Here is a 26,367-nt window from a genome sequence, read left to right on the forward strand (position 1 = left end):
TAACAGGAGAACAGGAGAAACCTAATGGAGGACCTGGGGGAGGGGAAGAGAGAAAGAGAGTTGGGGAGAGAGAGGGATACAAAACCTGAGAGACTATTGAATACTGAAAATGAACTGAGAGTTGAAGGGGAAGGGGGAGGGGGGAATAGAAGTGGTGGTGATGGAGGAGGGCCCTTGTGGGGAAGAGCACTGGGTGTTTTCAGAAACCAATTTGACAATACACTATTAAACAACAAAGGTACAAGTGTAACTAATATATATGATCTTGTTCCCAAAGGAAGTTCATTAAACTTTGTTCAGTTTTTGTTAGGAAGTGATGGAAAATTGAAGATTCTTTTGTTTAGAAACTAGGCTAGGACATTTCATATGCATTATTGTAGTAGCTAATATTATCCCTATTTTTTATTTAAAAATGCTTTATTTTAGAGAGAATATGTATGAACAGGAGGAGAGGGCGGGGCAGAGAGAGAGAAAGAGACAAAAATCTTAAGCAGTCTCCACACTTAGCATGGAGCCTGATCTGGGGTTTGATGTCATAACCCTTAGATTATGTCCTGAGCTTAAATTGAACAATCAATGGACTGAGCCACACAGGCTCTCCTGTTGTCCCCATTTTTACAACTTGAGAAACTGAAACAGATGTTAACTAATTTGCTCCAGATCACAGAGCCTAGTAAAAAAACAGACCAAGTTTAGAACCTGGTCTTTTATAAAAAATTGCAGAAGATGTTTATAAATTGAAATGAATTCTAATTTTATGAAAAGAGTGATATTTCATAGGGAGGAAACAAACTTAGTTTCTATGTGCAGAAGGTGATAAGTATGTGTCGTCCATTTAACGAAGGAGCTGTAAATTTCTAGGTCTTCTAGTAGCCAATGTATTGGATACTAACATTAAATGGGTGCTAACTATATGCAGTTGCTTTATACCGATCTATTTAGTTCTCATAACAACACTTATGAGCTATGTACTATTACATTGTTTAGATGAGGAAACTGAAACAGGGAGGCTAGGTTATGAACCAGATCTTGTAAGTGGCAGACCTAGAATTGAACCCAGGCACTCTTACTGTTGAGACTATACTGTTAACCTCTCATAATAATTGATTTGTGTAAGAAAGAATGAGAAGGATATTTCAAGGTGAGTCTTATTTGGTTCTAATTGATCTTGGAAGAATTTCTACTTGTTTAGCTAAATAGGAAGTTAAATAAAATATGGTCTGAAATTTCACCAGTAAAACAACAAACAAAGCATCGTTTTGGAAGGCAATGCATAGGGACTTTAAGAATCCCCAAATCAGAGATCTTTTAAACAAAACTGATAACTTGTTAGAACCCGTTTTTCAGCTTATGATAACTGTTTACATCTTCATAATCTTAAGAACTACCATGGAATATTGATCCAGAAATTGAAATCAATGTGCAGCAAATGCATATGTGAAAATAATCCCACACAGATGGAAATTATACAGCTCAGAACTTCATGATGAGTCATAGCTCTTGGAAGACCATTCCATTCTTCCCGAGTCTGTCAACAGAGGGATGTAAAAAGTGATGTCGTTTTCATGTTCAATTTTAACATCTGTTGCATGGTAGCCTGATTATATTCCTATCTAAGGAAACATCTATAAATATTGGCAAAGATCTCCTTTTTACTTTTGTATCCAAGCTATTTATCTCTGTATTTATTCTATTGGCTATGCAGTACCTCTGCATGATCAGGGTGGTCTGTGGGTGAGCTCAGTATTTTCCTAATATAACTTCTTAGGATTCTATATCTAATACCACGAGCAGTTCTGTGACTAGGTCAATGTGGTGTGTTTTTCAAAGCCAGAGTCTGTCACTGCTGCTGAGATTGGTTGTTTTCTTCTCTTTTGCTTTCCCACATATTCACACACTACTAGCTCCTTCACAACACCAGGATTTTAAATGAGTGTTGTTTCACCAATTTATTTTAGTCCTGTCACTTTTCATGAAACCTGTGGGAGATTGAAGAGAAAATTCACAAAAAAATTGGAATGTGGTTTAGTGTTGATTTTTTTTTTAATTATAGAGAAGACAATAAATATAAAATTTGGCTATAGAGATACCAACACAACTAGGTTGAAGTTTCAGCAAAGTAAGTTATTAAGAGGTAAAAATTATATGTACTGCATGCTTAACTTGTTACCAGATTGCATATTTTAATGGTGTAAAAAAAAAATTGGGGGAACTTAAAAGCTAAAACTAAAAAAGGAGACATAGATATTTGGACTAATAAAATACAACCCTGTATACACATAGCAACAGATTGTTTTATTATTTGTTTGTGTAATTGGTATCATCTGTGATTTAGAGTCTTGGAATAATAGAATCCTTTGGGAGGGACTACGGAGTATATTACTGGAATTGAATTGGCAGTGTTCACACACTGGTCTGTTCTCTGGTTTAGAATCCTCTCTTTGCTGCTTTTCTTCCTTAGGTGGGTCTCTTTCCTGGACACTGCGTGGAGTTAATTAATCAGAAAGTCCCCCAGTCAGTGACCAACTCAGTGCCTAAGCCAGGTGAGTGTACGCTTTCATTAGGGTGGTTCTTTTCTCAGCTGCTTAAGGAAACAGATTTTCTCTTTTACTTAAACACATAGTTTGTTTTGCTGTTCTTTCCATTTATTGACATGATATGCATTCTTGATTTTATGTGGTTTTGTGTTTTAAAATATTATTTCTCCATTGATCATTTCACATAGGTATATCAACATTTTAGGTAATTTCAAAGAACTACTTGCTCCATTAAGCTTTGTCATTATTTGTTTTTATAATTATATAGTAGGGATATGGCTTATTAATGAAGACAGTGATAAAAGAAAAATAATAGATGTAAAGAACTCACAAATGATATGATTAGCTGGAAACTAATAAATGAAGGGACTGTATATTTTATCAATGATTGGGAACATCAAAACTATTTTAAACAGCATTTCTCATTACTTACATGGTATATTTACAGTGCTATATAAGTATGTGGATAATTTTATGAATAAAGCAGTGTTACAGGGAGTAAAAGTCAAGAAAATGGAAATTTTTGATTTTATTGGGGTGATTTTATCTAGGTAGATTCTACAGAATACTTAGCTTGGAAGTTTATAATGTTATATAAAATTTTTAAAGGAGAACAAAAACAAAGACTGAAAGATTTTGGAGGGAAGAGGAAGTAATCAGATTTACTTCTCCAATTTGTATTATATTCCCTTCGCCTTTCTTTGCCCTTCTCCCTACTCTGCCCCAGTAAAAGAAAAAGAAAAATTTGCTGAGTCTCAGAATGTATTTGTAACATTTTCCTTAAAGTATCTTCTAGGGTTAGGACCTCAAATATTTTCTTCTAAGAAGTCTGGTTTTAGGTCTTCAATTTTAATTAATTTTGAATTAATTTTTGTGTCTGGTGTAAGGTCCAGCTCCCTTGGACATCTAGGTGTCTCAACACTATTTTTTGAAAAAAGATTATTCATTCCCTATTTAATTGTCTTGACTCCCTTGTAGAAAATTAGTTGACCTTAGACATATTAGGTTATTTTTGTACTTTCAGTTTTGTTCAACTGATCTATATGTTTGTTCTTTGTTTTTTTAAGTTTGAGAGAGAGAGAGAGCGTGAGCAGGCGAGGGACCCAGAGAGGGAGAGAGAGATTCCCAAGCAGGTTCCATGTTGTCAATGTGGACCCTGACACAGGAGTTGAACTCATGAACTGTGAAATCATGACTTGAGCTGAAATCAAGAGTCACGCTTAGCCAACTGAACCACCCAGGCACCCCTATATGTCTGTTCTTAATGCCAGTACCACCCTGTCTTGATTACCTTTGTTTTGGGGTAAATTTTGCTTTTACTTTATTTTTAGATTTCTCAGTATTGAGTATTGGCTCTTCTGGGTTCCTTGCAATTTTGTATGAATTTTAGAATCAGCTTGTCAGTTTCTACAAAGAAGTCAGAAGAATTTTGATAGGGATTGTATTAAATCCATATGTCAATTTGGGAAGTATTAACCCTCTTACCAATATTTGTTAAGGTTTGCAATCCATGAACATGGGATGTTTTTCCATTTATTTAGAGCTTCTTTAATTTTGTTCAATGTTTTGTAGTTTTCTACAGAGTTTTGTAACTTTTCATTTTTTATTAAATTTATTTTTTATTATTTTTGATGCTGTTGTAAATAGAATTATTTTCTTGACTTCATTTTCTTAGTCATTGCAAATGCATAAAAATACAATTAATTTTTTATATTAGTCATATATCCTGAAACTGTTGAAATGTTTATTCTAATACATTTTTTTTTTAGTGGATTCCTTTGGATGTTCTATATACAAGATCAAGTCATCTGTGAATAGGGCTGTTTTTACTTCTTCCTTTGCAATCTGGATGCTTTTTATTTCTTTTTCTTGCCCAATTTCCTTGGCAAGACTGTCTAATACAGTATTGAATAGAAAGTTGGAGAATGGCCATCCTTGTCTTACTTCTGATCTTAGGAGAAAACATTCATTTATTGAGCATTAAGATGTTACCTGTAGGGTTTTCATAGATGCCATTTACCAGATTAGGAAAGCACCCTTCAATTCTTAACCTGTTGAATGATTTTATCATGAAAGGATGTTGACTTTGGTCAAATATGTTTTATCAATTCTGTTAAGATGATCATGGTTTTTTTTGTATCACTATTTTGAAATTATTAAATTCAACATAAAAAATTGTTTCTAATGCATTATTTTTATATGCATTTCTTCTGTATAAACTTTTTAGGTATTGAGTATCATCTTTGATATTTTGCCTCAGAGATATACTGCAAACTTAGTTTTAAAAAAATAGCTTAATATTGGTATTCAATTATGTCAATTAAATACTTTCTCATGTTTTGAATGGGAAAGTGACATTTTTAATAGTGATAACCTCCAGAAGCTTTTAAAACTTGAGAAAGTTAATCAGTTATTGATAGTTCTGGAAAATAAGTTTCTATTAGTAGATCTGTATGAGATTGTTAATTCTAAATTAGTAATGACATACAATGACAGCACACCTTTAAAAGAAAATATTTTATCTTTTGTGAGGAACATGCAGGGTTGGCATAAAGAAATGTGGATTCTTAATATATTTTGAAAAGGATGATGTGAATTCTATCAGCCTCAGGCTTGTTTCACACTTTAAAACTGTCTTTGCCTACAGTATAAACAACTTGAATGTTCTATTTATTTTTAACATTGCCATCTGTTACTGTTAGATGCCAAATCTGAAAGATGCAGCTATAGTTTGAGACTGAAGTTTAAAGCTCCCTATATTATTACACAACGAGGGCAATGGGAAAAATTTTCCCTTTGGAGCTCTTCTTAATGTTCTCAATATGTTCAATTATTTGTATTTGTAAAAATAAAATCATTGAGTCACTATGTCCTGACCAAGACAATAAGTATCCATGTTGCCTTAAGAAAAAGAAGGTGTGGTGGGGGAGGGAGTTGGGAGAAGGAGGCAGAAAAGAGGAGGAAAGATAGAAGCTTGTCCATAAGAAATTGGCAGTTGAATCATCACAGTTATGATTTGATGGAACAAGGTGAGGTTGAGGTTGAGGTGGGGGGAAGAAGAAGGGAAAGCATATATGGTTTTGTTTGTGTCTGTCCTGCTTGTAGCATATGGAGCAGTTGGATTTATTTATTGATATCTTTCTTCAAGTTTTTAGTTTTCTCAGCTATTATCTTTTCAGTTTTCTTTTGTGCAATGTTTCTCTTCCTCTTTGCCTTTATGGATTGGTTGCACTCTTTGATACTGTCTCACACGCCCTTTCTTTCCAGTTTAGATACTTTGTATTGACCTATCTTAAAATTCACTGATTCTTGTGTGTACGCTCCACTTAAGCTCATATGATAAATTCAACTCTTGTTTTTATTTCTTTAAAAACATTTTTTAGTGTTTATTTATTTTGTGAAAGAGAGAGAGAGAGTTAGAGCAGGAGAGGGGCAGAGAGATAGAAGGACACATTGAATCTGAAACAGGCTCCAGACTCTGGGCTGTAAGTACAGAGACTGAAGTGGGGCTTGAACTCATAAACTGCCAGATCATGACCTAAGCTGAAGTCAGACACATAACTGACTAAACCACTGAGATGCTCCTTATTTTATTTCTTGGATCAACATTTTATTTTTTTCATAATTTTCATAGTGGAATTGCTCATTTCTCACTCACATTATCCACCTTTTTGTTTAGAAAGAAAGAAAAAGAAGGGGTGGGGGGAGGAAAAGGGGAGAGAAAAGAAAGGGAGAGGGTAAGAGAAAAACAAAGCAAAGCTTATTTTCTTCTTAAGATGAAGGAATAGAGAATTTAGATAAAACTTTTGCTCTGAAAACAGATTTGGACAGGAATATGAACATATCTTTTTGAAGCATTGAAGTTAATAAGGCAGTAAATAGTTACTGAGCCGAGGTTAAGTAGAAAAAGGACATCCTGAAGGCAGACCCAGTATATGAAGACATTATTCCCCTAAAGTATCTACTGATAGAGTTGAGAAAGGCACAGTCCTAGGAGAACAAAAATTGGAGTTCAGAGCCCACTAGGGGAGAGTTGCTGATAAATGCCCCAAATTTAGAGTTAGAATTTTTGTGGAAATTGGCAACCGGTTGTAAACTTATTCTAAAATAATTATGGAAATGGAGAGACCTAAATACCCAAGACAATTTTGAAGAACAGAAAAATGGGAAACTTACTATTTTAAATATCAAGATTTATTGTTAAAATGTCACTTAAGGTCCTGATATTAAGTCAGGAGTAGACAAATGGATTAGTAGAACAGAATAGAGTCCAGAAACAAACCTGTGAATGGATAGATACTTTATTTGCAGGGCATTGTCAAAAGGATAGATAGTTGTTTCAATAAGTGGTGTTAGGTCACCTTGAGTTATGAGTGTGTGTGTGTGTGTGTGTGTGTGTGTGTGTGTGTGTGTAATTATTTAACTCTGTATACAGAATCATTTCCAGGAGAATTACAGATCTGTATATGAAAGGTAAAATAATAAAACTCTTAGAAGATAATATAGTAGAATATCTTCATGACCTATTTTCTTGATCTTGGGATAGACATAAGCAGTCATCTTAATAATTAAACTTAAAGTTTAGAACTTCATCTTAAATGCTATTAAGATAATGAAGAAGGCAAATCACAAAATGAGAAAGATTTGACAAAGGTCACATAACTAAAGTATGTGAAGAATCAGTAAGAAAAAGAGTGATAAAATGATTTGTTTAATTAAGTGAAAACTTGAATAGGTATTCACAACAAATATCCAAAATGCTCATAAGTTTATGACAAGATGGTCAACATTATCAGTCTTTAGGGAAATGCAAATTGAAGTCCCATCAAGTCTTCAGTACATACCCGCCAGCATGGTTAAAATTTAAGAATAACAATACCAAAGGCTGGCGCTGCTGATGGAGTGTAAAGTGAGACCATCATTGTTTGGTATTGGGTGCTGAATTTGACACATACTCTGGGATCCAGCAGTTTTACTCTTAGGTAAATATAGAATGTTTATAGCAATCTTAGTCCTAACTCAAAAAACTAGAAAACCAGAGGTATATCCATAATGGAATGGATAAAGACGCATTGAACGGATTCTTCTACACCAATGAAAATGAAATGAGTAATGGCTATCTCTAACAATACGGTGAATCGTACAAAAATAAATGTTGAGTGAGAGAAGCCCGCTATATGTACATGCATACATCCACTATATAAACCCCACATAGATAAAGAGGGAGTTCAGAATCACAGAGCTCTGTGCTGTTAGAATTCAGAATAGCAGTTAATTTTGCAGAGGAGAAAGGGGATAGGGGATTGTGATGGCAGGAGAGAGAATTCTTGAGTGCTAGGAATGTTCTCTGGATCCCAGTGGTGATTTTACAGAAATGTGATGATATCAAACACCTTTTCATGTGCATATTGGCCAGTTGTATATCTTCTTCAGAGAAAAGCCTGTCCGAGTCCTTTGTCATTTTTGAATTGGTCACTTTTCATTCTTTAAATAGATCTTCCAACCAGCTAAATATTCTTTGCAGTATCACCTTAATATTCAAATGTTGGAAATCACAGTTTCAAAATAGAAACTTCCTTATCTATTTACATGTGTGAAATATTCTGCAGCCCTCAAAAGAGAGTCATACAGAATTGTTTTCTGTGATTTATTGATAAATGAAAAAGCAAATCACAACATAGAATAATCTCATTGTAAATTCATAGAAGAGGATCTGAAAGGATACATACCAACTGGAAAGGAGAATGAGATTGTGGAGATAAGCAAGAGACATTTCATTTTTTCTCTGTTTGCTTCTGTATTATTTAATCCCTTTATAATAAAAAAGTATTACTTTATAAAATATGAAAAAATAGATTGTATCTCCCCTTAACTCCATCCTGTCCTAATAGGTGATTTCCAAGGGTCCTTCTTAATGTAACCACCCCATAAAATAGGTGTTTTCTGACAATAAATTTAATTTAGATATTTTATTTAATTTACATACATATGTGAAAAACAGCACAGTTGAAGGGACAAGAGCATAGGCTTCCAACCTCAAGTTTTAATCCTTGTGCCACATTTTACATTTGGCTTCTCTAACTTTTTTAATTCCCTTATTTAAAAAAGTGAGGCAACATCCCTTTGAAGATTAGGGATAAGGCATCTAAAGCCCCTAGATACTTCATAAATGTCAGCCATAGTATTTATTGATTTATATTTATCCACTGTTATTCATTTAAATTCCAGAGTGTCATAAACTAGATTTGGTTTATGTAGATACAAAATTAATACTTGTTGGTAAAGTCTATATGCCAACATCTCACAGTATACCACTAAAACAAATGAGTTATTAGTAGTTTTCATTTTCATTTGTTTGCTCCTGGATTGTTTTCTTTCTTTGAGTTTCTAGCACTTTCCTCTTCTGTAACCATGTTTCTTTAACATGTCACTTTATAATGAACTGACCATTTTACATCAAGTAAAGTAGGTATAGGTTCTTACTTATCCTATGTGCAGCATTGTATTGAACATGTGCTTGCTTACATTCTGGAGACCAGTACTTCAAGAGTCAGATATTAAAATTGGCACCCTGGAAGGCATTGATGTAAGATACAAATTTGAACCAAAATGCTAGAATGCCCGGGGAAGTTTTCTTTCTGAATACGTTGCAAGCGACAGATTAAGATAATATTTTCGTACTCTGCATTAGGGAAAAACAGGTAGAAGATTCATAATAGCACACATCTTTCAGGTGCTTTAGTTGATGGATACTTATATTTCCATTATGTCAATTGGAATTTGACTCTTGATACAATCCTGTGAGGTTTTGGGGATAGGGGATGTATTTCTATGTCCTGCCACACCTTGTGTGAACAAATGGAGCCCTGGAGACTCAGGAAGGTTAGACAGCTTGCTTGAGGGTTGACAACTGGGATTTGCTGAAATTTTCTGACATCTGTTGGTAACCATGGCCAACCCTCATGTAGCTCTCACTGTGTGCTGTACGAAGACATAGATTAACTCATTTGCAATTGATATACTCAAAATCCAGAATTTGTCTTCTGTAGAACATTGAGTAGAGATAAAGTTTATCATTCTATCAAAACAAATATTTATTTGATATGTTTAGCTTTCATTACAATAGGTATGAATAAACACATATTTGGATTTCCCCAAGGCTTATACTACCAGAACAGAAGTTGGGGTTAAATGGAGGATGAAAAAAAGTGCTTCTAGGACCCTGCTTAATAGGATAATTTTAGTTCAGCCTTCATGTGTTCTCATGCCTAATTAATCCAAACAATATCTTTCAGTCTTTCCTCATTACATATAAACCCTACTCATTCCACACTCTGTTTTGTAATAGCATTTGTAGGCATCCTCCGTCTCTGCTCTCCTGTTCTCGTTTTTCTCCATGTGTACTCTGCTAGGCCCCGCTTCTATATACCCTGAACATATATGCACTCATATGCTCCCACCGTGCCTGGAGTATGAAGTGTTCTTCCCGTTTTGGCCACTTGACATCCTCCTTGTGTGTTCAGGCCATGACCTGCTTCCTCTGTGAGAGCATGCTGACTCCTCTCTCTCTACCCCCATCTCCTGTTTACCCCTGAACACATCTAATAGCAGCTCTGCCACTTGCTCCCCAAATTGCTGTCTCCTCACAAAGGATAAGCATGTCTCATTCATCTTTATCTCACTCACAGGAGGTTCATACAATGGATACATGATTGTTTGCTCTCTCTTAATACTACCAACATGAATTTGTAAAATCAAACTTTTCTTACATGTTTATTTTTGAGAGAGTGCAGGTGGGTAGGGGCCTAGAGAAGGGGGCAGAGAATCTGCAGTGGGTTCTGTGCTAACAGCAGTTAACCCAATGTGGAGCGTGAATTCACGATACTCCAGATCATGACCTGAGCCTGAGCCACCCAGGTGCCCCTAAAACTTTTTTATTTTAAATTTCATTTTTAAGTAATCTCTACACTTAATATGGGGCTCAAACTCACAACCCTGATATCAGGAGTCCCACAGTTAGGGTGTCTGGGTAGTTCAGTTGGTTAAGCATCCAACTCTTGATATTGGCTCAGGTTGAGGTCAAACTCTGTATTGGGCTCTGTTCTGACAGCACAGAGATTCAAGCTCTTGCTCTTTCTCTCTCTCTCTCTCTCTCTCTCTCTCTCTCTCTCTCTCTCAATAACTAAAATAAATAACCTTTAAAAAAAGAGTTGCACACTCTACTCACTGAGCCAGCCAGGCACCCCTAGAATACAACTTTTATCTTGTAATCCCTGGCTTGAGAAAACTTCAGTGATTTCCCTATGCTCCAGAATTATGTACAAAAATCTTTATCCTAGAATTTGAGGTGCTCCGTAAATCACTGGAAGTATCTTGTCTTTGTAACCAAATTTTTCCCTTTTCTTATCTATACTTAGTGTCAGGAACATGTTTCTTTGTTTCACAGTATGCTCTGGGTTTCCCTGCTTCCATTGACTATGATTTTTCTCCTTCCTGAAATGTTACTATGTTCTTCATGAAGGCTCTTCAGACCGCTGCTTCAAAAACTGTGATGTGTGTTCAGTTTGCCTGAGAGGTAGTATTAAAAACTGGGGATCTTGATTCAGTGGGTCTGGGGTGGGACCTGAGATTGCATTTCTAATAAAGTCCCAGAGGATTCAATGATCCTCATCCTAAGATTATATTTTGAATGAAAAGGAACTACATTTTAGCCTTTAGTAGCTATCATTTGGAAGTAGTGTACAGGAATGAGTTATCTTATTTTGAATTTGATTCTTCACTTTTTATGTGTTTTTCCTCACCCAAATTTTCATCTTTTACATATAATGTTTGCTCTAAAACAGTTGATTGATAATTAAAAATAGAACAGTTTCCACTACAGTAATCCAAAATATTTCCTAACCTCCTGTATGCCCCTTAGCCAGTGCCAGGTGTAGGCCCTTAATCAGTTTTCTCCTTACCTTAAGTAAAGCAACCATTTACATTTTTGGTCATTTCCAGTATTCACTCATTCCTTGGTCAGAATTTATGGAGTACATACCAAGTACTAGGGCTAAAACAGCAAACGCAGGAGACAAATATTGTAATTTGGGGGTTTTGTATTCACGTGTGACGAGAGGGAGAGAAAAAGGTAAACGAGTAAAATGTACAGTGTGGTAAAATATATATAGTATGCTAAGGGCTATGGAGAAAAATCTGGAAAGGAGTGCAGGGGCGAGGAAGTGCTGGGATGTGGCTCACGTGGGCTTATCATTCCCAAGGAGGGTGGAGTGGTTAGGAAGCGCTCATTAGAAGGTTACTTTCGAGCAGAGGCCTGACGGAAATGAGGAGGGGAGCAGAGCACTTATTGGGGGATGCGTTCCAGAGAACTGCAAGTGTGGGGCTGCTGAGCTGGACGTATGCCTGGCTTGTTACAGGACTTGCTGGAAAGCAGTTTGACTGTAACAGTGAGCGAGGTGAGGTGAGGTCTGGAGGTAAAAGGAGTCAAGTTCTCTTTGGGGCCTGGGCACCACTGTATGGATTTCAGCTTTCATTTAAAATTAGATGGGATGATATTAGGTTTTGAGCAAAGATGTCACTTGGCCTTATTTGTAGGATCGCTTTGGTTGCCACATTAAAGATAGGAGAAGACCTGGGTAGAAGAGAGACTGGCTGTTTGTAGTGAGTCTGACAAGAGATAATCGTGGCTGAGACCAATGTGGTAGCAGTAAAAGTGGGCAGAAGTGATTGGATTCTGGATTTATTTCTGGCCATGAAACCTGCAAAATTTTCAGACATACTATGAAGAGTTTGAATAACACAGGTAATTCTTGTAAGAGAATGATTACAGTGTAGCTATTGCCTTTCCAGTGAGTATCCTTGTTACCCCCCCCCACCCAGAGATACAGGTTAGCCCTTCACAGGAAAGCCTCCAGACACTTTGTTAAATATGAGAGAAAAAGAGAGACCTCTTCCGTGCCATAAGCAGTTATTGGTGCTTTCTGGGTGCCTGCGTGGCTCAGTAGGTTAAGCATCCGACTCTGATTTCAGCTCAGGTCTCATGGTTCATGGGATCAACTCCTGAGTTGAACTCTGCGCTGACAGCACAGAACATGCTAGGGATTCTCTCTCCCTCCCTCTGTCCCTCCCCTGCTCATGCGCTCTCTCTCTTTCTCTGAAAGAAAGAAAGAAAGAAAGAAAGAAAGAAAGAAAGAAAGAAAGAAAGAAAGAAAGAAAGAAAGGAAGGAAGGAAGGAAGGAAGGAAGGAAACAAAACCATGATGCTTTCAGTCAGCTATATTTTTTAATTTTTAATTTTGAATACTTCTCATGTCAGAACAAGTTGCAAAATGAGTACTGAGAAGTCCCGTATACTCAAAAGCCAACTTCTCCCAGTTTTAACATCTTATGTAACATAATGGCACATTATCCAAACCAGGAAATTGACACTGTCACATTGCAGTGAATGAGATTACAGACCTTACTCCATGCTCAACAGTTTTTGCATACTTTCCTTTTCCTACTGTGTATTTTTATACAGCATAGATCACGGTCTTTTTGGTTTCAGGTGAGAGTTACTGTTATTAAGTATGGACTTCTCCTGCATTCTGGCAAACAGTTGTCAAATTTATTTATTCCCATCTGTGCTTAGATGTTAGGTAATGCAAAGGGTTGATGAATTGTACTGAGTATCCCCAGATGGCTTTTCTACAGCAGGCCTTCCTCCTCCGGCTTCTTTCTCTCTTTGCATCCTCTTTCTCTTTCCTGTTCTCTACTCCCCCACTCAGCCCTGTTGTCTTTGGTACTAACCTCTGAAAGGGTGGGAGGAAGGATGTTTATTAGTTTAAAAAAAACTTTAAGGGTGGCTTTGCCTTCTCTGCTATGAATAAACTTTGAAAGCCTTATTTCCAGTTCAACAACAACAACAACAACAACAAAATCCATAAATCCACAGCTGTCCCACTGGTAAAAATTAACCTGTTTTGTTCCTGCTACATATGGGAATTCACTGGGGCTTTTCATGTTTTAAAATTACATCAACTCATTGTTTTTCTTACTATGGCCTACCATTTATCAATAATTCTATGTTCAGAGCTGTGTATAGAAAGGAAGTAGAGAATAAATTTGATCAATAGCAGATTTTGGCATGGTAGCTACTCTCTGGGTATCTTGAATCTGACATTTACTATTTGTGTGACCTTGGCCTTGGCTTAACCCCTCTGCCTTGGTTTCCTGCAAGGGATGGGAATAACATTAGAATCAAGTTCATAAGGTCATAATGAAGACTATCTGTGAAATACTTAGAATTGTGTCTAGTACATAGTAGCATTATTTTGTTTACTAGAAACATATCTGAATGTGGATTTACATTGGTAAAAATGTCATTTGTAGCAAAATATGTTAGTCTCTTACAATTGATGTATTTCTTCAAATAATTTAAGTGTACTACTGTTAGCATAAATATTGAACCTCTTGAATATATAAGGGGAGTTAGAATTTTAATACTTGGGGGCACCTGGGTGGCTCAGTTAGTGTCTGACTTTGGTTCAGGTCAGGATCTCATGGTTCGTGGATTTGAGTCCCATATTGGGCTCTGTGCTGACAGCTCAGAGCCTGGAGCCTGCTTTGGATTCTATGTGTCTGTCTGTCTGTCTCTTTCTCTTTCTCTCTCTCTCTTTCTCCCTCCCTCCCCTTTCCTGCTCTGTCTCTCTCTCTCTCTCTCTCTCTCTCTCTCAAAAATGAATAAACATTATAAAGTTTAAGAAAAAAATAATTTTAACACTTGGGTACCTTATAAAGGAGGAGGTCATACTCAGGAAAATTTAATTCTGGATTTTCAATCCTGAAAAATTCTTCATTTTTCCTTCTAATAGATGCGTAACAGAGTATTGTCCCTCAGAGTTGTTCATACAGAGGCAGTATAAACTGATATTTTTTTCCTTTTTTACATGTTAGTGGAATCACAATTACAGGTTATTGCCAGAAAAGATGTTAAAAATGTATGTTTTCCTAGCTTGTTGCTGCTAGTTTAGTGATTCAGCCTTTTACTGGGAATACTTCCTGCTTGATCAGTTATTATTTTTTTTATTTGGGCCTGAAGTACCTTGTCATTTTTATTGGATACAGTGTCTCCCATCTAGATGGCAAATATAAACAGCCAAAGAATAAGTAACTTTCTAAAAGATTAACAATGTAATAAATGCCAATCTCCTACTAGTGTTTTTCTGAGCAGGAATGCTCACCTGTGTGAGGTTGATGGGTGGAGCTATGCTGGCAAAGCTTGTTCTGCGAGCGTGAGTTTGGGCAGGGCCCTTTCTGCGTGCTGCAGGAGCAATACTTGCACGGAGAGAAGGAGTGAGCTCCTGAAGGCGAGCCTCGTGCCCACACACAAGCCGGCTCGCCTTGGGTAGGGACCAAATCCAGAAAAGAAAACTGCTTGAAAGGGGCTCCCGAAAGCAGAGCTGGAACCTTACAGTGCTGTGGAGACCTGACTCAGAGTTCCCCCGCGGTGGATGAGGTCGGAGCCGTGGGACTGTGATTCACTCTGCGTGCTTTTGCACGGAATGTAGAGCTGCCGTGTCCTGTGAGAGCCTCTGCGAAGTACAGTCACTGGGGATCATTGTAAATATCGATCCTAAAACCTGTGCCACAGCAGGAGGTAAGGATAGCTCGGGTATTCAGATGTTTGACTCCAGCAACATTCAGAATATTTCACGGAGTCTATTTTTACATTTTATTTGGACACATGTTTCTTTGGTTGCTTTGAAGTAGATGGTTAATTTTTTAATTATTCAGAAATTGAGCAATTGAGCTTTAGTATTTGCCATGTCTATAGATAGGTATTTATTTTTTGAAATAGATTGTACCACATAGGTATTGGGCACTGTAGTTCTTACTTTCCTCGTCAGATCCAGAAAATACCCATTTTTCTATTTAAAATCAGCTTGTTTCTTAATGTTTTCTAGACCTCAGGTTAATGGACAAAAGTCTTCATGACTCAAAGAACATACCTTTGTTTAATAAACAACCAGTATATCTCTTTAAAAAACTGTTTTTCCGGGGGGGTTAATAGTATTTCAATTATTGACTAATTGAAAATAGGCAGCACTGACTTACTGAAATGAATTGAGCACATTGTATAAAAAGGCTGTTCAAATTGGCATAAGGAAGTAACCCTTCTGCCCTTTTACCTTCAAGTACTGTGTTTTTTCCCCTCATTGGCATTGGTAAGATAACCATCTTTGTCTATAGAATGTGTGAATGTGTGTATTAACTCTTTCCTATTGCAGAGATTTTCTTCTTTTAGCACTAGGGTAGAATTCTGTGTTTATGGTGTTTCTATAGACCTTGGTGATAAATCCAGTTTTTCTTGGAATCACAGATCAGCTCTGTTAAGCAACTAAACATTTTCTTCTCAGTACAGTTCTACTACCATTTAAATGAATCAATATTTTAATTTTCAAAGCCACAGACTTGAAAAATAAATGCAGGGATTTCATAATGTAGAGCTCTTTTTTCATTGTCTTTTTTTTTTTTTTTAAAGCACCTGTTGCTCATATGTAATGGTTTGAGACCATTCCTTGTTTCTTAAAGTATTAGGTAATACTCTGTGGTATTCAGTAGAAGAGAGCAGAAACCTAAAGTTTCTTAGGTTAAGTTTACATGTAAGAGGAGTGTAGGAAGAAGGAGAAAATGCTCCCATGTTTGTGTGCGTCCTTCCATAGTGACTTCAGCTCTGAATCGAGGAGGTACAACCCCATCAATTAAGCCTGCTTTGGAAAGTCAGCCCTAGGCTTTGGAGGACTCTAAATGTTCTTAGACCAAAGGTAAAGAGAAATTATAGTAGTAACAATAGCTTATTGATACTTACTGAGTTAAGTGCTTGGCATATATAATTTCGTGTAAGCATTTTAGTAACCCTGACAGATAGGTATTATTACTGTCATTCTCACTGTGTATTTGTGGGAATTGAAGCTTAAATAGGTAATTTGTTGAAAAGCTTGCAGATTGGGAAGTAGTTAGTTAAAGAGTGGGCCCAGACCCTCAGGTCTGTCTGATTCCAAAATCCATGTCTTATTCTCCATGCCAATAATGGTCAGGGTTTTTTGTAGGACAGGCTTCTAAGACTTTTGCCTTTAAATGAAGCATCCTCATTATCAGTTCTGTGCTTTCCAAATATAGAACCTTCCCCCTCTGGCTCCTGCAAAAAGAAAAAAAAACAACAACCAAAAAAAGACCCAACCCACAAAAACAAACAAAAAATGACCTATGATCACATCAGTGTTCCACCCCGAACTTCATGGCTTAATATAAGTGCAGAGGATTATATGACATCAAAGTGAATATGATTACACTTTAATCTACATTTAATCTATCTTTAATAAAAAATTTAATTTCAAGAAATGAGTTTTCACACTGTTAATATTCTAAATTTTCAGATTTCTAGAACTTCATGTAGTTTTTTTTGATAGTCCTTTTACCTTTGATGTTACTGAATTCCTAAGAATATGTAGTTATTATACTTTAGTTTTTATAAATTTATATAAATAAATGTCTTCCTGAAATAGTACTAGTTTTTAAGCTTCATATCAAATTGTACTAGTGCATCCTGGAAAAATAAGGACCTGGATTATTTTAAAATTCTTATTAGAGATACTTCCCTAATCTGTATATTATATCTCATTCCTCTGTTAGAATACTTCAGTGTCAGGAATTTATATCCACCCCATGTTTCCTCCTACTCTTCTCTGCTAAAATGCAAATCTTTTAGTTCTGTATTTAGAAATGCAATTAGTCAGAGTCTTTTATATAATAACTGAGGTGGTAAAGTCACCAAGTTAAAAAAATTTTTTTGGTTTCTTTTTGGTACAGAGTAGGGGAACAAAGCTAATCGTCTTTATTTTAATTTATAGTTTAAATTTTAAAATAATCAGTATCAACTTTAGCAAGGAGAATATATAGTTTTTTTTATGCCACCCTAAAATCCCACAAGCTAAATTTGAGCCTCCTCTGATATTACTGAAATGTATAGCTTCTGGAAAAGTAATTGTATATTGTAAATAATGAGAGTGCCTTATCTTAACCTGATGACTATTTTCCCAAGGAACTGTGACTTTTAAAGAGCTAACATACCGTGCTCTCTCTAACTTTTACCTATGTGTATGCTCCTCGAGGAAGGTTGGCAGCATGATGTTGCTTTGGTTTCATTCTTAGCTCTGAAAAAGAGAAACGTTTTTATTCAAATACCCAAATATTTTTTGTTAAGCACAGGCATGCTGTTGCACATGAGGGTTGTGCTGGATATTCTGAAGAAGCGGTTTGTTGCCTGTTTCCTGCTTCTTTTTTTCCAAGCGAATTGCTCTTATCTCTTCGGTGTCTGAAAGACTATTCTCTGAGATTTACTGTAGATTTATCTTCTAGATGCCTTAGTGTCATCCATTTGCATTCCAGAGAGTAATGCCTTTCAAAATGCTTGCTCTTCTCTCTCATAAATAAATGGAAGCATTTTTGACTTATGTAACTGTTAGTAGCTTTCCAATTTTTCAATCCAGAGCCATCACTGTCAGTGCTATTTTTATGTTTGCATTGTACATGGCATTTCTCGAGCACCTGGTTTCCTCCCTTTGAGGTTGGAATGTACAGAGATCAAAACTGTTACGACCGTCCACATTCCAGAGCCTCATCCCTGAGCTGGTCTCAGAGTTTTCTCTGTGGTAGGCCCTTGCAGCTGTTACATACGTCAGTTAGAGAACTGTGTTTTTTCTCTTACTCCCAAAATTGTTTATGATGTATTAATCAAAAATGATTCTGTACTTTCTTGTCCCACAACAACTTCAACAGCATACTAAGATTTAGTCCTTGTATTTATCTAAAGATTTTCTTAGACATCTATTTTGGCAGTGGGTGGAGATGCAGAGGCATGAAAGTCAAGGCTAAAACTGCTATATTACTGCTTTAAAAATTAGAAGTACTTCCTAGGGAGACAGTGAGAATTTTGCATTTTAAATATAAATTTGATAGAATATAAATTTTCAGAAGTTCAGAGTCTATATATAATATTTCCCTTTTTTCTGTTACTTAAAATAGTAGTAAGGAATCCTTATATAACTAATTTATACAACATACTTATATAACTATTTCCAGAACTTGATGCATAGTTATATTACTGCAGTAAATTCATGAAACATAATTCAAAAATCAATCTTTGTAAAGTATATGGCATTTTCTAGTAAAAATATTATAAATGGCCATTGTACTATTTACTAAGGATTTGCTAGCAAAACAAAAAGATAAGCAATAGTGTATCATATGATACAGTCAACAGCTATGAATGGCTTTCACAAAAAAGATACCACAATTACTAACTACTATTTTAAGTTTTCATGGAGAAAAAAAAAATCCACTGATTTAATTAAAATTAATTTTACTTAAAAAGTGCAAATAACTTTAATATACTGTGCATAAAACAGTAACATTTAACAGCGATCTTTCTATCTTAATTTTTTATACCAGCCTTTTCCAAGATGCTTTACAAAGCCTAATTTATTTTCTTACCTAGCTCTTCAGTGAAGTTCAAAATGATGTCTTTTTTTCCTTCTGGTAAGTTTTCCTACAGCAAAGATGTTTTTCACAGACTTCGGAGCTTCCTGTGCCGTTCTGACGTTCTATTTTGTCTGAGTATTTCATGATGTCATAGGTATTTTCACTGAAATTTCAAATTGGTAAATTGGTTAAACTTCTCATTTTTCATGTTATTAAACTGACCTCTAGACTGGTTATTTATCTCATCTAAAATCTTAACAAGTTATTGGCAGAATCAGAACTAATACCATATCTGCATATTGTTGGCCCAGGTCATTTTCACCTGCTCATGCCTGGCCAGTAATAGGCTTGATTGAATGGATGACCTTCATTGGACTATTTGTTTGATTATTGGAAAGGCATAAAAACATTCAGTTACTAGACCATTGGTTCATGTATTTGTAGATCTTCAAATACAATTGCTAACATTTTATGCCTATTGAATATTTTTACCACGTTTAGATATTATAGGATAGTGCCACATAAACTGAAGGGAAGGAATATGAGTCATAGGTCATTTTGATAATTAGAACTGGATACATTGAAGAAAGGAAAAGCATGAAAGTATCACTATTCTGATAACTCTTAATACACTTAAAAGTCATCACAATTAGTGTAATGGGAGATGAATTAGATTTTGTTTAATACACCTGTTTTTGTGACATAAACTTTGAAAAAAAATTCCAGTGGTCAGATACTGGTTTATATTTTCAGTTTAAATTATTTAGAGTGTGGTGCTAACACAAACTGAGTTTAAACTGGTTAACACATGTAAAGCCCTGGCACATAGTAAACAAATATTAGCTATACTATAGTTACTGTCATGATGTGTCAATGTATGACTGTATCATAGCTATTACTGTTTCTAGATTTTTTCCTCAATTTTTGTTGGCTATCTGGTCTAGGATTCAGTTTGTCTTTTTTATCATAGGAGTTGGAGCCAGGCCATGGATAGAGTACATTGAGGGAGAACTAATACAAGCTAGACAAGAAGATTTGCAGAGATAAAAATAGAGTTGGGGACAGAATTTCAGAAGATCAGAAAAACACAACATCAAAATTATTTATGTGTATTTTCAGTTCTTGACTTAAAGAACTTCCTTTATATCATTATTCATCCTAGAAGCTTTATTTATGTTGAATTTTTTTTGCAAAGGGGAAAGTTGCAAGGGTTCTGTAGTACTGCAAAAAGTGTTTTTGGTTCAGTCTGCTTAATATACGTTTGAGTCACATGTTAGAATCTTGCTCAACTATCCAGAAATTTTTCTTTAAAAGATTTGTAGAATTATTATTCTAGCAAATCACAGCTCAATTTCTGAGTTCATTTAATGTCAAATAAAAACTTTGTTGATTATTTTGAACCAATTTAATTGATTCTCAAAGCTATAAACTAAATAAGAATTATACTACATTTTCCCCTGGCCTGAATGTTTATTAAAGTGCTCCAAAGCTATATTTCTTGGTGGCTCAAAGATCCTTTTGGGACATATGACAGTGCATGCTAAATATAAGTTAATTTTTAGATCTCTTATCAATATCCCTATTAATACATTTGAAAATACTAAAAAACACAGTTCACTTCAGCCCTTTACTTAAGACTACAAATGTAAATCTGTGTCATATTTTTGTTGCTATTTAAGGCAGCAGCAACTTGTTACAGTTTTTTTTTTTAATTCCTGTCTACGCTTACAGCCTATAGAATTATTTTGTTTGCTTTCCTATACTGAAAGTCATTTCTAACATGTTTACAGTACTCCCTTGTTTATTACCATTTCTGAGATGGAACTTTGGCCTAAGACTTTATTATTTTTTTTAATTACCATTTCCTTCCATTTCCTTCTTGAGTCTCCTGCATTCATTTCCATCCTTAAAAAGATACAGGGGAAGTGGGAGTAAAAGGAACTTACATAAGTATAAAAGCAAGACTTTTAGAAGTGGGTATAAATTTAGTTTGCCACATTCAAAACTTAAAAATTAAGTTTTGAATGTGGCAAAAACGAAATGATCTTCTTAATAGATGCAAAGAAATGTGATAAAGATGAAGACTTGTTCATTTATTTTATCTTAGCATTTAAGAGTTGGGAATTTCTTTAATATATTTAAGGTTTCCATCCAAAAACCCCACAAAAATTTTATTCCTAATGGGGAGAGTTAAGAAATAATCTATTTAAAGTCAAGAACAAATTAATTGTTCTTTGGAGGTTCGGTGATATTAGACAAGAAGAAGTTAAAAGATTGGGAATGAAGAAAAGCAAATCAGCAAATCTTTGTTGTTGATTGTCTGCAAATGCAGAAGAATCTACAGTCAAATTATCAGAAGAAGAGAATTTAGCAAGGTAGCTGAACAAAAATTATTCAGTGAAATAACACCCAACATTAATTTTTTCTGTCTAGCACTCAGTGCCTTATACCCTTGTTTAATCCTCACAGCCTCACAATCCCATTAGGTAGTTACTATTTTTAACTTTTTGTCGATGAGGAAAATGAAGGACTGAGAGGAACACACTTTGTCCACAAACATGCAGCCAGAAGTCGCAGGGGTTGGGAGGAAGCGGCAGTTTGTCATGGCATGCTAATTGTGTTTTTTCACGCCAGCATAAAACAATTAGAAAATACAGTTTAGAAAATAGTACCATTTACAGTAGCAGCAAAAACTATAAAGTTCCTAAGAATAGCTATAACAAAAACATACATGAGGCCTTTATAGGAAAAGGTTAGAAAAATTTACTGAAGGACATAAAGAATCTTAAGAGCAGAGATTTACTGTTTGTGGACAGGAAGGCTCAATATCATAAGTCTATTCTCATCTAAAATAATTTATAATTCAGTGCAGCTTTAATCAGATTTCCCCCCCAATTTTTTTCCTCCTTTAATTTGACAAGCTGATACTAAAATTCATATGAAAGAGTAAAAGGCTAATAATATAAAGGCAGTTTTAAAGAATAAGAATAAGTAGAGCAGGCTCCTCTTTCTAGATATTAAGAATTCTAAAGTGCTAGAACTTAAAAAATGAAGGTATTAATGGAGAGAAGAGACCATCAGAATTCAGAACTCAGAAAGACATCCCTCACACACTATACACATTTTCATTTAAGAATCAGTATTAGGAGTACCTGGGTGGCTCATTCAGTTATGTGTCCGACTTCAGCTCAGGCCATGATCTCATGGTTTGTGAGTTCAAGCCCCACATTGGGCTCTCTGCTGTCAGCACAGAGCTTGCTTCAGATCCTCTGTCCTCTTCTCTCCCTGCCCCTCCCCTGCTTGCTCTCTTGCTCTCCTTCTCAAAACCAAATAAACAATAAAAGAAAAAGAAACAAAAGTTAGTAGAGAAATGATTATTCAATAAAAGGTGATGGAATACCATTGGTTATGCATAAGGAAAAAAGTAATATGATTATATCTCAGCCTCACTCCAACCATGCAAAATAGTTAAAAAACAAAACAAAAAACAGGCGTGCCTGGGTGGATCAGTTGGTTGAGCTTCAGACGCTTGATTTCAGTTCAGGTCTTGATGCTAGTCAATGGGATTGAGCCCCACATCGGCTGCCACACTGTAGAGCCTGCTCAAGATTCCTTCTCTCCCTTTGCCCTTCTACCTCTATCTCGTTCTCTCTAAAATAAAGTAAAAAAGTGAAAAAGTTTTAGGGGGAAAAAAGGTTTATAGGATTTACTGTAATATGTTTCTGACCTTAAATATTTCTGTCCCAGAAAGATATCTTAAAGCATGGAAACCATACTTAAAGACATTTTAAAATATATACTGGGATTAGATGTTTAAACATGAATAATTAACAAAGGATTCATTTCCAGGTTATTTAAAGAATTATAGCTCATCAGTATGAAGAAGATAATGTTGATTTACTTTTGAGAGAGAGAGGGAGATAGAGCACAAGCAGGGAGGAGCAGAGAGAGATGGAGACACAGAATCCAGGGTCTAAGGTGTCAGCACAGAGCCCGATGCAGGGCTTGAACTTGGCAAACCACAAGATAATGACCTGAGCCTAAGTCAGATGCTCAATTGACTGAGCCACCCAGGCGCCCCATTTTTTAAAAATAAACATACCTACACAGGACTCTAATTCTTCTAATAGTTCCATAGCTCTTGCTACCCAGGACCATCCTTACCCCAGGCCTGGCCTTTACTCATGTTTTCCAATCAGTTTGCCCTGAGAACTATCTAAGCAAGTTTTAGGCCAGTAGGCTTTTTAAAAGCTACTTTATGGAATTTCATTTTTAAACAATGTTTTCATATTTATTTAGCATAAAATATTTCAAGGTCTGCAACAGAGACTTAGAATTTGGGAAGTTATAAAATCCCTAAATATCATATAGTCCAGTTGCCTATATATTTCTATTCCCTTCTCTTAAATGTCCATATTTATGTAATGTTTGAATATATTAATATGTGTTTGAAAACTGAGCAAAAGAAGGATATAATGTACAATCATGAAAATCCATTGAACATGTTAAATATTATACTCATATTTTATTAGGTTTAATAATGGTAGCCTCCTCAGGTATTATGTATCCCACCTCTACCCTTTCATTTGTCTGGTTGACTTTATGAATTTATTAAAGATCTTAAAACTCAATGCATGGAATCAAAAAACGTAATGCCGAGGCCATTATCTGGTGTAAGTCACCTTTAAATTTAATTTCCTGAGAAATTAATCCAAAGCCTTGACTTCTCTAAACTCAATCTAGAAGATTTCTGAGACACAATTTAGAGAACTCTAGTTTAAGTGAAGTGTTGAGAAAGTACGAATTCTTCAGTTTTGCTAGAGAAATATTACACTTGTGTATAATTGATAACACCCAGTGCCCCATGTCTCCATGTCAGGGTTCACTATGGCTTACTGAGCTGTGTGTTTTTAGTGTACCCTTAAACTGGTTACTGGTGTCATAAAGATTTACCTTGGAGATACTGAGCTGTGTGTCATACTGCTAAAGCCTTTAACTACCGGAAAGACTGGTCTGGTTGGGTTTGTCTCAGGTTTGAAAAAGGACTACAGATGTAAAATCTATTATGTGCAAGTAACGTGGAAGAAGTTAGCATTGTGGCACATGCATTTTAACTCTATAATAGGGAATTCGAATATAAAATGGTGTGATTTGCTTTTGTCTAAATATGTTTGTGTTTTACTTTTGATGTACTTTATCTGTGAAAATGCCATGGTTATCATTTTCATTTCTCTAACTCAGCATATTTGGTGGACCTTAACCCCGTCACCCTTATAACTGCCTCCAGTGTTCCTTTGTTGAAAAGTGTCTAAACCCAAACCTCCACTCTACCTTCCTCAATAGGAATCTTCTGATGTAACTGACAGTATTCCATATTTCTGTTCCTCAAAACATAGATTTACTGACTCAGTTTTCTGGTTTGTTATAAAGCAATGGATGGGGGACAGTGTTGGCATACATAATAAGCTTTTTCTGGTCATTTTATTGTCTAAGAAATGGAAAGAAAATATAAAGAACAAATTAATATGAAGAGACATTTATATTTGGAAGTATTGTCAGATCTTAAAATTTAAGTATAACTAAATTGAATATTTTTATTAGTTTAAATTTCCAAAATAATGAAACTTATCTATCTTGATGGATAAACAATTATTTAATTTTGGATACCAGAGCCTTTTACCCAACTATGTCTACTGTGGTGGATTAGAATACTAGTTAGATTATGGTCACTTCAGCAGCACATATATGAGAATGCCAATTAGATTAACAACAATAACAGTAACACTGAAACTGTATAGGACATAGTTTAATCTTACTTTGAAGACTGAGAAGTCCTTTTAGACTGTGTGTGTAGTCATCATTATGAATATTGGTTATTTTGGTGTCTCAGATTGGACTGTAAATTGGTAGGTAGAGATGACACTCACCCCTCCCAGTCCCATTACAAGTTTAGATTTAAAGTTCCCAATTTATTTTAATGTTTTTTTAGAAAGATAACAGAAGCAAGGTGCCTGGCCATGTGGCGTAGAAGCCAGGTTGTACGTATGCCGGCACAGTTTCCCAGAACCCTCAAGTGCCACGTGGGAGTGGAATCACTAATGACACTCTCCACTGGTCTTAATTTTGTGTCCTGTTACAACCCTTACTTAAATTTAGGCTTAAGTCACTATTTAGGAAAAATAGAACATGACCAGGCTTTACCCTAACAGGAAAAGATGGCCTACTTTCCTTGTTCATGAGCCAAACTTAGCACACCAAAAACAGAGTCAGAGCTACCTAGCATCCTGGAAGGTCCAGTTCTACATTGGCTGCCCTCTGACTAATGTAATTTTAGTGTGTATGAGAGTTTGGTTGGAGGATCATGATTATAACTTATTCCCATACAGCTATCAGTGAATTGTGAACGTGTCTGTTTCCTAGTTAATATAAAGGTAATTCTAGTCATTCCAGATAGGCTGTTGCTAATTGATGTGAAAGAAGTAAATATATCTCTTTCTCTACTAGTGGGGAACCCCGTTCAGTATGGCAAACTACTCATGTAGTTTTTTAAATGTTCTAGCTCCATTTGTTCTGAAAATTGTCACTCTCTTCCTTCCTTTCTTCTGGGGAGTGTTACCATGGACACATGAATTTTTATTTATTTGATGTGTTTTACACTTACAGTCATTCATTGTGATGTTCAAATCTTCATTGTGTCCCAGAGCTGGCCGGTGGCAGCCCATTCACCTGTCTTTTCAGCACTGCTCCTGCCAAGTGCAAGTGTTTCCCTTGCTTTGGGCCTCAACAGAATTTCACCGTCTCACCTTGTGCTTTCCCTGCTTTCAACCTGGAAACAGCCATTTCTCCAGGGAGTCCTGGTTTATTTTATTAAGGAATATTTAGAAACCCATACCTGAGGCCAAAAGTGTTCATTGCAAGTGGAGTGTCATTGCTTCTTAATCTCTTAGTGGCTAGAACTTAGGGGAAATATGTGTGTATTTTAATTTTAAGTTTGTGTTCACATTTCCAACTCAAGTTAACATTACTGGGGTTTTTCCATGACTTCTTTGATTTTATTATTGTATCTTCTTTTTTCTGAAAATCTTGGGCTCTAACAGCATTAATATACGTATTTGTTTTGTCCCACAATATGTATAAAATTGTTTCAGAATTACACTACCAATATTATTACCAGTAGTAAAGCAGTTGAATGAAATTAAATAGTACTTTGTACTTTTTTTTTTTCTTACTAGAATTTATCCCACTAAATAAGCATGGTCAGTTTACTACTCACAGGTCGTTTAAAATAATTTCTCTCTGTTGACACCGTT

At 35.6% G+C, this 26,367-nt stretch overlaps 1 protein-coding gene across 3 annotated transcripts in view; it reads left to right on the forward strand.

The window, feature by feature from the left end:
- Positions 1-26,367, forward strand: part of ARHGAP32 (Rho GTPase activating protein 32) — a 197,383-nt gene that overhangs the window by 119,327 nt on the left and 51,689 nt on the right. For 2 of the 3 annotated variants that reach the window (XM_029957580.1, XM_029957581.1), the window contains one exon: positions 2,462-2,543. In XM_029957580.1, coding sequence (XP_029813440.1) covers positions 2,462-2,543 — 82 coding nt within the window. Of the gene's footprint in view, positions 1-2,461; positions 2,544-14,907; positions 15,174-26,367 lie in introns of those variants that run through there. The other variant, XM_029957582.1, reaches the window with a different exon arrangement.

This window comes from Suricata suricatta, chromosome 11, assembly GCF_006229205.1.
Source record: "Suricata suricatta isolate VVHF042 chromosome 11, meerkat_22Aug2017_6uvM2_HiC, whole genome shotgun sequence".
Taxonomy (NCBI): domain Eukaryota; kingdom Metazoa; phylum Chordata; class Mammalia; order Carnivora; family Herpestidae; genus Suricata; species Suricata suricatta.